The 14,239-nt window shown below is 40.5% G+C and overlaps 1 protein-coding gene across 1 annotated transcript in view; it reads left to right on the top strand.

The window, feature by feature from the left end:
- Positions 1–13,498, top strand: part of SLC38A11 (solute carrier family 38 member 11) — a 37,019-nt gene extending 23,521 nt beyond the window's left edge. Inside the window, exons 8-11 of the mRNA XM_029071899.2 lie at positions 804–965; positions 4,612–4,724; positions 8,247–8,378; positions 13,143–13,498. Of these exons, the coding sequence (XP_028927732.2) occupies positions 804–965; positions 4,612–4,724; positions 8,247–8,378; positions 13,143–13,433 (698 nt within the window). The 3' untranslated portion in view covers positions 13,434–13,498. The remainder of the gene's footprint in view (positions 1–803; positions 966–4,611; positions 4,725–8,246; positions 8,379–13,142) is intronic.
- Positions 13,499–14,239: the final 741 nt, after the last annotated feature.

Genomic DNA, 14,239 nt, shown 5'->3' with positions numbered 1-14,239 from the left:
GCTCTGTGGTCTTGGGCAAGTCCCTTAACTTCTCTGGGCCTCAGTTTCCTCCTCTGTAAAATTGGGATTAAATACCTGTCTCCCCTCCTCTTAGACTGCGAGTCCCGTGCGGATCAGGGACTGTGTCTGACCTGATTATCTTGTATCTACCTCAATGCTTAGTACGGTGCTTGACATCTAGTAAGCACTTAAGTACCATAGGTGTTTTGGGGTATATATCTACAGGTCTTTATAGCAGACGTCCAGTTTTTCAGCCTTACTGTGAATGTACTGACTAAATAGGAGGGAGAACAGATACTGAATCTCCATCCTACAGATGAACAAACTGAGGCACAGAGAAATTAAGTGACTTGCCATAGGCCAAGCAGGAAGCAAGTGGGGGAGCTGAGATCAGAACCCAGATCTCTGATTCCCAGGCCTGAATTCTTTCAAATAGGCCATGCTGTTTCTAAGACTTAGTGATCGTGCTACTTATCATGAAATAAATCCTTTCCTTAAACTCCAGTTCCTTCATTCCTTACATCTATAAGGTGGTGTGGAAGTTCTTCCAGAGTCTTGTGGGCATCTTGTAATTGGCTGGCTCCAAGCCCTCACTGCATATCTGATGGGAATTATTTAGAGACTTAATGGATTCCACAGATAAGACTCTTAGCTTCCAGACCCAATCTTGACCATCCCTTAAGGTCTGAGAAATACAGGTCCGGTACCTAGCTGATAAAAATAGATTTAATCTGTGGTTTAGTGACTACCCAGCAATAAATATCTCATTACACTCATTCTATTTTTTTTATTGTGTGTTGCAGCTTTCATCTGTCATCATAATAGCTTTTTAGTTTATGGATCTCTAGAAGAACCAACAATAGCTAAGTGGACCCAGGTCATTCACGTGTCAGTCTTGGTATCTGCATTTATCAGTATGCTGTTTGCTACCTGTGGGTACCTGACATTTACCGGTTATACCCAAGGTACAGTAAAAGTATATTTATCCTATTTCACTGTTTAACTGAGGAAGGTTAACATTTTCTTCTTTTAGTTCCAATTACATGGCAAAAATGATCAGATTTCTGCCCCTTTTTGCTTGAAAAGGGTTACGATGGGGGTGGCGTATGTACCTTCATTTTCCCCTAAGTCAGGATTGAGCAAGAGGAGAGGTTACATAAAGAAGGAAGGCAAGGAAACATCCAGGAAATGGAAGGAAATTTGGAATCCTTCCATCCTTTACTGAGGGAGATACGAAGGCCAGATTTGAGGTCTACCTATATTGTCTGATTGTGAAACCTCTTCTGGCCTCCATCTTGCCATCGGTGACCGATAATAAGACCTCTCCAAAACATGATGCATCCATGAAAGGCTCTGTAGGTGGAGAGAGTGTGGTCTGTAATCCATCCTTCCCTGTAAGCTATCCTTCATCATGCTGTCCAGTCTCACCCAGAGTGGACATTTAAAAAAACAACAACAAACAAAAGTATGTTTTAGGAAGTGTTTATTTCAAGAATTGCAAATTGATTCATCATCATAGAATATGCAATTATCTGGAATTTTGAGTAAAATCGGTTAGGGCATGATTTGTAAAGGATGCAGAATTAAAGACATTTTTCAAAAAAATAGAGGGGGTTTCCCAATCAGACAATAGCTATGATCTGGCCTTCCAGGTCTGTCCAGAGGTACTGATACTTCACTGAGTCTTGAAATAACCGTCCTTGCTTGTGTGGGTCTCACTCTGATGCTCTTGCTTTTTTCCCCCGCATTTGGTCTGTCTAGTCGTGTGGAGGACAAACCTTTAAATATAAAGGGTTTGTAAGATATTTTGGCATGCAGTTAGTATTAGGAAAGTAAATTTGCAAATAAACACAACGTGCTCAGTAAGAAAATGATCAAAATGTGAAAGAAAATGTTTCTTGCAGAGAAGCTAGATGAGTCCTTAGGTAGAAAAGGTCTAGAACAGTTTGTCTTTGTTCTTCTGAGTCTAGATTGGTGTTTCTGTATTATGGTTAGAGAGACAATCCCTTGTGTCACCCAATATTTATCTACCTAGTGAACTCACTCTGCCTAATGAGAAATTTGTAGGTTGAAGAGTAAGACCACGAGCTGCTTTTGCCCAAAATAGAGTTCTTTTTGAACAACAGGAGATTGTAATGTGTTGAGCCCTGAAGTTATTTTAATCAGCTGGTGGCTGGCCAAAAGTTCAGAATTTTTTTTCTTTTTGTGGGAAATGATGGTTAAAGAAGTAATGTAGCCTATTGGAAACAGCACAGGCCTGGGAGTCACAGGACCTGGGTTCTAATCCCCGCTCAGCCACTTGTCTGCTAGGTGAACTTGAGCAAGTCACTTCACTTCTCTGTGCCTCAGTGACCTTATCTCTAAATTGGGCATTACAACTGTGAGCCCCATGTGGGACATGGACCGTGTCCAACCTGATTATCTTGACTCTATCCCAGCACTTTATACAGTGCCTGGCACGTCGTAATACCATTATGGTATTTGTGCTAGGTACTGTACTAAGTGCTGGGGTAGATACAAGCTAATCCGGTTGGACACAGTCCATGTGGCACAGGGGATTTACAGTTTTAATCCCTATTTTACAGAGGTGATCAAAATCTCTTGGGGGAGGTGTGATTTCATAAGGGCTTTGAGGAATTTTATAATTTCCTTCAGCGAAGTAATACTCTGAAAGAGGCCGCCGCAGGGGCATTTATGTCTTCCAATGGAAATTCTAGGATTTTCATTCATGTTCCCTATTGCCATAGATTAGAGGAAAGGTCCCATACCCATTTTCAGGGAACCAACAGTTCCATTTTAGTCCCTCTAATTTTGGCAAACCACCTTCACACTCATTTATTTCAGTTGAACAGACATGTATAATATATGTCTTTCGTTTGTATTTTTCTATGTCAGTCCTTTCTCCCTTATCATTTGGAAACCAATTCTCGGGGCTGGAATTTTTAACGTCTTCGTAACTTCCGTGACCTCTGAATAATGATCTGCCGTGACACAGGGCAGAAGCCAAACCAACATGTTGACTTTAGTATCTTTCTTCTCCCAAAGAGAGCTATAGAACTGGGTTTAAGGGGTTGCAGTGGAACTTTCTTGTTTGTCGGTCAAAAATGACCTTGGCTTTAATCAGTTAATGTATTTGGTGCTTCAAAGAGAAATGTAAAGACTTTTTTTTAATAAACTAGATAGGGTATGATTTTATGTAGTTCTCCATCTGTGTTGAGTAAAAACAGGTGACAATGTCTCTGGAGTTAGAAAATACATTGTATTTTATAAACTGGAAAAAGACTAAAGGGCCCCCAAACCAATCCCCTTAATATTATTTAATTGTCCTTTATTAGTTCTTCTTCTGTGATTTTTATCTCTTTTTAAAACTCTAGGGCAAGTCCTTTAGAGAAGCAGTGTGGCCTAGTTAATGGAGCGTGGGCCTGGGAGTCAGAAGGACCTGGGTTCTAATTCCGACTCTTCCACTTGGCTGCTGTGTGAGCTTGGACAAGTCACTTTACATCTCTGTGCCTCAGTTACCTTATCTGTAAAATGGGGATTAAGACTGAGTCCCAAGTGGGACAGGGACTGTGTCCAATCTGATTAGCATATATCTACTCCAGTGCTTAGTACAGTGCCTGGCACATAGTAAACGCCTAGCAAATACCATAAAGTCATGTTGCCTCTATTATTAGTAGTAGTAGAAATAATAATAATAATAAATGTGGTACTTGAGTGCTTACCGGGTGCCAAGCACTTGGTTAGATACAAGTTAATCAGGCCCCACATGAGACTCTTGGTCTAAGTAGGAGGGTGAACAGTTATGGAATCTCCATTTTACAGATGAGGGAACTGAGGCACAGAGAAATTAAGTGACTTGTCTGAAGTTACACAGCAGGTATGTGGTAGCACTCAGACTCCTAGGCCTGGGATCTTTCCAATCGACCACACTGCTTCTCTAGATTTTTTTGAAATCGTTGACATTAAACATGCATTGAAAATAGCAATTTACTCGGGGTATCAGGGGCCTGTCATTTCCCTTGGGGCTAATCCCAGCATTACAAAACTAGTACTGTCCTTGGTGGAAGCCTGTGTACATTTTGCCAACTAATTAATAAAAGAATTGCCAGAAGTGTCTGGCACATGCTTGCCAAGGCTAGTGCATATTTGAAATTCCTCACTGTGGATTTCGGCTTGTGATCAGATCCTGTAATGTGATATACAGGAAATGCAATTTTCCAGATGTACAGATCTACTCTTCCTTTTGGGACTGTTCTGATTCTAAGAATAGTATTGTGAAAGGAAGCTTGTCCTTAATTTTTCTTGCTACATCTAATTTATGTACTGAATTAAAACAAAGACTGAAATGTATTTTTACTACACCTACTGAAAAACAGTATGGGGAATTAGTTAAGGATAAGAAAATAGTAGACTCTTCCCTCTGGTTTCAAATCCAATGAATAATGTGTGCTAGTGTTTTGACTGGGGCCAACTGAAAATAGTTGAGACAGAAAATATTCTAGGTTTATTTTTTATTATTGTCTTTAACATAATGGAAGCTTTGGATTTCAGCTAATGCTCTTTTGTCACATTAATGCATTAAAATAAATTCCCTTTCATATTATTCTCCAGGAGATTTACTTGAAAACTATTGCAGAAATGATGACCTTGTTACGTTTGGAAGGTTTTGTTATGGAATCACTGTCATTTTGACTTATCCAATTGAATGTTTTGTGACCAGAGAGGTGAGCATTTACAGAAGTTTCTCCAAGCCTACTTTGAACATGCAGTATCCCTGAGAAATTAATTTGAGAAGTATTTGCCTAATTCAGTCGGTGGCATAAATACCCCAATGTAGCAGGTCATACTCCCATCTAATAAGATTTTTTTAAAAAATCTGTAAAGCTCCAGTAACTTCAAAAGAAATTTACCTTCACAGCTCATCATTTTAATAATGTAGATGAATAACCAGGGTTTTTAATGGAACATTTTTGAGTCTTGGGTTTGTGGAGACATTAAATGCAAATATTTATTCAGATGCATTCCGAGGTAATTACTAGTCTGGAACTCAATGCTTCCTAAAAACAAAATCCAAAAGGTAAGAAGTGTGTAGATGTATTTTTGAAATGGTTTTTCTAATTAGATGTTTTACCAGTTGCATAATTTTGGGGATAAGATCAGCATAAAACAGAATTTTTTCAGCACTGCAGAATTAAATAACTGCAAACGCTTTACCCATCCCTGTGGACTCTGCCCATCGAAGAAGCAGATACATCCGAGCCGAAAGGTTCCGTCACATGCCTGTTTTGTCAAACTCTTATCTGAAAGTCATTTGTGAAATGAACTACAGCTCAGGTTACTGCCACTGTAGTCCTCAACAACAATGGGTGGGGCTTTTTAGAATGAGAGAAGATTTGATTCTAAGGTGGAAAAAAAGACTTAATTCTTTCCCAGTAAAGTTGAGAAACATGGCTTGCCAACGTTCCATTATGCAGTCAGCTAAAAATCCCCTTGTGTCCCTGTGTGGAAAAAAGGACTCTGTTTTACAGAAAGTCTTTCAGAAATCCAGCTGGGAAAGGCTCAGAGTTGGGGTCTGTTTCCAGAGGCTATTTGTACAGGGCTCTGGTTGAATAAATCTAATATGCCCAAGCAAACAGCCTGCATAACTTAGGCTTGCAAAGTTACATACATGCCCCCTAGTCAAATGGATACATAATTGCTACCTAAGCAAGAGGCAAGGAGATGCCAGAGGAGATCATACTGAATACGTAAATGAAGAATACTAATAATACTTTTTTAGTATTACACCACCTGCTTCCAGAGATATCCCAGCAGGTAGTATTTAGGTGGCTGGAGAGATCCCATGCATAGATAGGTGTGTGCATTCACTATTCAGTAAATGCTTGAGGGGTTTGGCGACCTTTCAACGTCTCAGCTGTAGTTTAGATCACTGGTGACCTCCAATAATAGACACATCCACCAGCTGCCACTTCACAAGCCTGACCCACATTTCTGAGCAAAGAATTTCATGTCTGACCCCCAGCTGGATGACAACTGAGTCAGTCTAGCCTTTCAATTTGCCCTAGGCCCTCCCTGATGGAAGTCAAGTTGAACACCGTTCCCTAAGCCAGACCCATACTTGACATGATGGTCAAAAATCAATCCATCAATCAGTAAATGGCACTTATTGCGCAGAGCACTAAGAACATAGGAAAGTACAGTGCATCAGAGGCGGTAGATAGAATCCCTGCCCCAAAGGAGCTTACAGTTGACAGGAGGAGACATTAAATAATAATAATAAATAAGAAACTCTGTTAAGCGCTGACTATGTGTCAAGCACTGTTATAAGCTCTGGGGTAGATACAAGCTAATCAGGTTGGACACAGTTCCTGTCCCATAAGGAGCTCACAGTCTTAATCCTCGTTTTACAGATGAGTTAATTGAGGTCCAGAGAAGTTAAGTGACTTGCCCAAGGTCACACAGGAGACAAGTGGTAGAGCTGGGACTAGAACCCGCGTCCTTCTGACTCCCGGGTCCGTGCTCCATCCACTAGGTGATGCTGCTTCCCCAATAAGTGAAAATAGGTTACAGATAGGGAAAATGGAGTGTAAGGATATGTACATAAGTGCTGCAGAGCTGACTGCAAGGGTAGAGACAAGATAGAAGAAACTCCCTTATTTATATCTGGGTCTCTGTTTATCTCATACTCCTAAAATTGCAGCTTATGGAGCACCTATTTAGTCTCTGGAACCACTAGAGAGCTGTCACCATTAGCCATAATTAGCCAAACTTCGGTGATTGAGTGTTTTCTCTGGTTCTCCTCCTTCCGAAATAGCTGACCCTTGCTTGACCTAGAGAATTCTTTATAAAGGAAGGGTTGATAATTCAGTGTACCATCAGTTGAAGCAGGGGATACAGACTCAATCTCTTGAACATCTACAGTTCCCTGATTCCTTATTCTAAAATAGGGAATGATTGTCTATGTATGATTTATAACACAAAAGGTTTTGGATAATAGACTGAGCATGAGCCAAAATTACTTAAATGTGTATCTTATAAAATCCTGGGTTAAATAGGAGTTTAGCAAGCAGGAACCATGAGGTAATCTCCCCGTTATATTAAACATTGGTGAGCCCTTTAATAATAGGGTACTAGAACCACAGAGGAAGATGGTAAATTAGGGAGGAGAACCTCACAGATTACTATAGGTAAAAAGAGAATTTCTTCAAAAAGATAAAAGAAATGGGAAAAGAAAGATGCAACGTGACTAACTAAATGAACAGTGGCTGTGCACAGAAGGCATCAAAGGTTTTCTATCCCCATTGAGAAAGAATAAATGATTAAAAAAAGAATTGAATAGCTCTAAGCATTATAGTTTAGATACCAGGAAGAACTTATGTCAATCACAATCATGCCAGGTTGAACAACTAAAGGGACTTGAGAAGTCTCCATGTCTTCCAAAATAGCAGTGACACCCTAATATATGTATTATGGGTGGACTAGATAATCTTCTGGGGTCTCTCTTGACATAGATAATCAAACACTAGTATCTAAATGTCTGTATGGACCTCTCATATGAGCCATTTAAATTCCATAAAGTACAATCAAATGGATTTAGTTTTGATACTTTAAAACTTTTATAAATACTAAATGAGTCTCTTGGAGAGAGTGCTAAGCATTCTTGGGATAGATTTTTTTTTTATAAATAGCTGTAGGGTTATTCTCTATATTGTGCAATACGGTAAACTCACTTAAGTCTTAGAGAAATCTAGTTTCGCATTTGTTAAAATTGGCTCTCCTTAATTTAGGAATGCACAGACGGCCTCACTTTGAAGAATGTTCATAAAAATAAAGTTGATTATGGTGTTTTCAAAGGAGGGATGGGCAGTAGTTTGGACTGGAAGACCATTTAATGAATTGGAATATGAGGGTAGCCCGAAATATTAAGCATTCACAATACCAATCACAAGTTATGACACTTATTGTGGAAAGAACCCTTCATTTTGTATACCAACTTACAACTCCTATAAATGTACTGACAAATTTGAGGTATTCTCATATGCAGAAATTTTATATAGATTTTGGCTTTTCTATATAGAGTGATGACAGAATCAAATTAAGGGCCGGATGTGGTGTCTGATCATAAAATTTTCCAGCCCTGGATTAAAACAAGAGTGGATTGTTGGACAGGTGTATTTTACATGCTGTGTGAAAAACATGCCTGCTGTCTCTTTAAAAAACGAAACAAAATACCTTTTCTTTGGCAGGTAATTTCCACTGTGTGTTTTGGTGGGAACCTGACAACAGTTTTCCATATTGCAGTGACGGTGGCTATTGTTGCCGGGGCCACCATCATATCTTTGGCGATCGATTGCCTGGGAATAGTATTAGAGCTCAGTGTAAGTGTCTTTGGATTATCTCCTCTATCCTTCCCAACCACAGTGTGGTTAAAATTTACATTTAGCGAAGATGAGTTCTTATTAATAAAGGAAGCTATTTCCAATAAGCAGTGAAAATGGATTTTGGATCGGCTCTTATGTAAATCATGAACAGGACTGGGAAAAGCTAAAACCTGGGTGGCATAGAGACTTCCAAGATAGGTTTTGTGGACATTAAGCTACCTTTCCCAAGCAGAAGCCTACCCAGAGAGACTGACTAAAAAATGAATGAAATGATTAATAACTAGTGCTAAAGACTATAGAAACCGTAGACTTAAAAAACACCGTTTTCTATAAAAAACACTGCTACAGGTCTATCACAGCCGGTAATTCCAATCCGGATCTGCCATTTGCCTGCTCTGTGACCTGGGCCAAGTCACTTCCCTTCTCTGTCCCTCAGTTCCCTCATCTGCAAAATGGAGATTCAGAACCTGTTCTCCCTCCTACTTAAACTGTGAGCTCCATGTGGGAACTGATTATCTTCATTCATTCATTCACTTGTATTTATTGAGCACTTACTGTGAGCAGAGCACTGTACTAAGCACTTGGAAAGGACAGTTTGGCATTGTACTTATTATCATTATAATTATTCGGCAATTATCTTGCATCTACCCCAGCGCATATTACAGTGCTTGCCACATAGTAAGCATTTACATACCACAATTTTCTGGAGCTCCAGATTGTCCATCCAGTTTAATATTTTAGTAACTTAAATATGTAGCTAAATTGAGAATTGAGCAACCAATATGATTTAGGAAATCAAGGAGCCTTACTAAGAAGGATTAAAAGCCTTAAATCAATTTAAATCACTTTACCACCTAATGATAAGAATATGTCAACATCAAGAGACTCACTTTTTAGAACAGAACCGAGAATTATAAATAGACGAATGACTGAATGACGTTTGAGAAAGTGAATGTGAGAAGAAACAGCAGGAAAAAAGTGCCTAGCAGAAATGTGTTGGGTTAGGCATTGTTCTCCCCCAGGAACTGGGGAGAAATCTGTTTCAAAACCAGGTTAATGCATTAGGGGTTGGATTAATTCTGCACAGGAGAATGCTCTGTTAGACTTTGCTCTCTCTTTCTCCTCTCTACAATATAGTATTTTGACCGCAAAATCTAATTCGCTCAACTAAAAAGATGCATAAAGCAAAATGGTGAATTGAGGTAGGTTCCCCGCCCGCCTCCCCCCCCCCCCCCACCCCCAGGAAGAATCGTGAAGCATCTCTGCTCAGTTTAGCCCAAACATCACAAAGAGAAGTAACTGCAGTAATTGGCCCCTATGGACTTGTGCAGTGAAGAGAGAGGAAAAGTGTCGAGGGCTTATGCCTATGGACAGAAAATGGACTTGGTAGAAAGTTGAAAGTTTCCTTGAAAGTTACAACAGAGGGAATAAATATCACTTTGTCCAGCTATGGCCTGGTATAGAATTTCCATCACCTCAATGAGTAAAAAGTACTGCAGATTCCAAAAGGCTCTCGAAATGGTGTTAAGACTATCGCTAGTACCTGCAGGATTCTGACCGGCCACGATTCCCAACACTCAGATTGGAGAGGCGGTTGTCACAGCTGAGTTTCGGTGAGCCTTATTTGCCGGCTAGAGCGCCTCGTGGTTAGGGACACGCAGACTTATCGTGTAGCGCATGCCCTGGAGCAGGCATCCAAGCAGAGGAAGGCAGGGAGGAAACAAGGGAGCCAGTACCCTGACCTTCCACCTCTTATGCACTCTCCCTTTGCCACGTACACAGTCAGCTTCACCCCGGCAAAAGTCGCCGGTTCTATCCTCAGTCCTTTCTCCTGTCAGCTGGGTGGAGGTGAGCTTCAGTCAGTCACACCTTATTGACCCCATTTTGTCCTTAGGAACCACAACACTAGCCTTTCGCATCTTGTGTATCTGCTCTCAAGCTGCTCATCTGAATCTTGCTCCCTTTATTCATCCCCCCCTCAACCCCACAGTACTTCCGTACAATTCTATAATTTATTTATAATAATGTCTGTCTCCCTGCCTAGACTGTAAGCTTGTTGTGGGCAGGGAATGTGTCTGTTACAGTGTTGAATTGTACTCTCCTGAGCACTTAGTACAGTGCTCTGCACACAGTAAGTGCTTAATAAATACAAATGAATGAATGAAAATCAGAAGACTTGCAGAAGTGCTTAAGTAATAATAATAATGTTGGTATTTGTTAAGCGCCTACTATGTGCCAAGCACTGTTCTAAGCGCTGGGGTAGATACAAGGTAATCAGGTTGTCCCACGTTGGGCTCACAGTCTTCATCCCCATTTTACAGATGAGATCAATGAGTCACAGAGAAGTTAAATGACTTGCTCAAGGTCACACAACTGACAAGTGGGAGAGTCAGCATTCAAACCCATGACCTCTGACTCCCAATCCCGTGCTCTTTCCACTAAGCCACGCTGCTTCTCAATACCTCAAGCACCTACTCTAACCCCAGCCTGCCAAAACATTCCAGGTCACCAATCCAGCATGACTCAGTTGAAGTGATCTGGATCAGATCTGACTCCACCCTTATGCCTCAGCAGCTGCTTGGCTAATCCTTCAAAATGCATGTTCCTGAATTCCTGAGTTCTCTCTGACACCTGGATAGTTCCCCTTTTCCACCAAGTGACTAGAAGTGCATATCATTTCTACCATGTAGAGTTGTCAGTGCAGACTGTCCGGGCAATTAACCAGATACCTCTTAGTGAGCGGGAAAAATAGACTCCCACTTTTGACATTAAAACCATAATAATAATAACAAATGTGATATTTAAGCACTTAATATGTACCAAGAGCTGAGGCAATCCGATTAGTATCGGTTTCTGCCCCACGTGTTAAGATCTGATTTATCTTTTCATTTTTCTTTACCAAACTTGATAAGCCATTACTTGCATTCATTTTTCCAGGAGCATATTTCCTGAAATGAATGTATGCTATATCCCCCAGAAGATCTGTGGTAATAAATAGTCGTTTAATTACAAACCTTTGCCTTAGATAGTTTCATGTCAATGCTGGAAGTAAGCCAGACTGGCTAGAACCCAGCTCCAGGATAAGAAAAAAATTCTGGCACAGCTATTCCAGGGTGGCAGGCCTCACCCTCTTTTCCCCCGCTTCAAATCCCCTTTGCCCCCTGGGGCAGATGCTGTCACCACCATCCACCCCTCAGAAAGCTCTTTGTTACGGGTGATCTGATTTCATATACACCTCATGGGTGCACATATTTCTGTTTTTCAAAAAAAAAATAGATTGTACTTTTTTCTAATCTTGCCTTAAGCTAAATTCATTTCATTCTGAGTCATTAGTTTCAATAGCTGATTATTAGCATGCATCGAGCTCATTGAGTCTTGAATATATCATATTCCTAAATGGCATTATTTAACATCTTAATTTTTTTCCCTCTCCCGTATGATTTACCTGAAGCTAGTTGGGATTCGGAAATGAGTCATTCTGTTTCATCTCTTCTGCCTCTTCCAAGAGAATAAATGTGCCACGTTTTGCATCTTATTAGTACATTTTGAGCACAGATCGTCCCCTTGCACTCAAGGGGACGATTGCTTTAAAGTCTTTTCACTTACCTCAGATATTCTCTTGTCTCTAGGAGAGGGTTGAAGGAAGTGATCTCCATCTTGCCAAATCTAATGGACTCTTTTGGGTACTTAATCCTCTCACCCTCTCAGCTGCCTAAGCAGCATGGCAGAGTGGATAGACCACAGGCCGAGGAGACTGAGGAACTGGGTTCTAATCCCGGCTCTGCCACTTGTCTGCTGTATGACCTTGGGCAAGTCACTTCGCTTCTCTGTGCCTCAGATACCTCATCTGTAAAATGGAGTTTGAGACTGTGAGCCCCACATGGGACAGGGACTGTGTCCAGCTCGATTTGTTCGTTTCCACCCCAGTGCTTAGTGCCCGGCACATTAGGAAGTGCTTAACAAATACCATTATTATTAATTTTATTATTTGAAACTGCAGACCACTCTCTTCCCTGGAAACACTGTCCTTTTTCTAAGCCAGCCCTTTCCCAGTTCTCTCTCGGGGTGATCCTTCTCAGGATCCTTTGCCAGCTCTTTCTTCTTCCTCCATTCCCTCAAGGTTCCCGTCTCTGCTCAATCTACATGTGCTCCCTTGGGGAATTCATCTGCTCCCCTGCCTTGAACTACCACCTCTCCAGGAATAACTCCAAAGTCTACCTTGCTAGTCAACCTCCCTCTACCTCTGCAAAGTTACACTGCCTCCTGACTCCAAAGACATCTCTATGTGGACAAACCACCGGATGGATGAATGATACAACATTTCCATTTTTACCTTCTGATTTTGCTTGGCTCTTTTATGGCAACAGTTCTGTGTATGAGGGCAATGGAGGTTTTGCATGGGAATAAGTGAAGAAATCATTCTTAAAGCCGTGATCGTTTTGTAGGAGAGAGATGAGGGGAGAAATGAGGGAGCAGGTTTAAAGAGGATAGCGTGTGGAGTGGAAGAGGATGGGTACAGGGAGGGGAGAATATACCTGATCATTTATGCTTCCAATTGAAAGTAATGCTTCTGACACGTAAATACACTAATGTAGCTATATTACTCGATATAGTTAAAAATTCTGGATAATCCATATTGTGGAGGACCAGCAAGAATGCAATGCCTGCATTATAGGACTACTGAAATAATTTATAATAAATTATCCTGTACTTTGTAGCAGTATCTTTCAAATCACCTAATTTCTCATCTTTATCTAACAGGGTGTCCTCTGTGCTGCTCCACTTATTTTTATCATCCCATCAGCCTGTTATCTCAAGCTCTCTGAAGAGCGATGGAACCACTTTGATAAGATTATGTCCTATCTGATGCTCATTGTTGGTGCCATAATGATGGGAGTTGGATTCATTATGGTTGTCATGCATCCTCAGGACTGCAGCCATGGGAAAGAAATGTTTTATTGCTCATCAGAAAACTCCTCTTTTCCTAATATATCATTTTCTCATTTTCAGCCAACAAAGCCTTCAGTCTTAAACATGAGTGCCTTCCAATGAGTTGACTGCTGATATAAATGTTAGAGAGTCTTGTTTTCAAGTAGCCCAAACTTTTAAACTCTCAAGTTATACTCATACTTGTTTTATTCTCTTAGTGTTTGGAAGTTTTTGTTTTTTTATAAAGGCTTCATAGCTACAATTAAAATTTTGATTTCTTTACAATCTTACGGTATCATGAAGCATGAATATGATCATAGTATATGAATATGAATATGATCACTGTGACCTTTTCTTTCAAAAATAGTTCACCAGTAGGAAGTAGCATTCTTGAGGTTTTATTTTAACTAAGATACGAGGTATGCTTTAAAAAAAAAACCCATCAGGGCACATATTTTTGGTTTTCCTTATATTGATATGCCCCAGTCCATCAGCATGGCTTAGACCTATATTGGCAAGAGAGCAATTGGGAGTATTTTAATAATAATTGTGGTATTTGTTAAGCATTTACTCTGAGTCAAGCAGTGTACTAAGTTGGGGGAGATACAAGAAAATTAGATCAGATACAGTCTCTGTCCCACAAGGTGTCAAATTCCTATTTTATAGATGAGAAAACTGAGGCATAGAGAAGTTAAGTGACTTGTCCAAGTTTACGCAGCAGAAAAGTGGTGGAGCAGAAATTAGAACCCAAGTCCGATCCCCACACCTGAGTTCTCACCCCTAGGCCATAACGCTTTCCAATCTCCCCTCCCTAATAAGAAATTCATTTTCAAGATGCTACAGTCCATGCCAGACTTCAGTGATGTGGCTTGAGACTGATGACCCCATTTTTCTGGATTTCCTACCCCCAGCAGATGGACCCTCCAAAT

Source organism: Ornithorhynchus anatinus, chromosome 9, assembly GCF_004115215.2.
Source record: "Ornithorhynchus anatinus isolate Pmale09 chromosome 9, mOrnAna1.pri.v4, whole genome shotgun sequence".
Taxonomy (NCBI): Eukaryota; Metazoa; Chordata; class Mammalia; order Monotremata; family Ornithorhynchidae; genus Ornithorhynchus; species Ornithorhynchus anatinus.
This window is presented reverse-complemented; position numbering and strand designations above follow the sequence as displayed.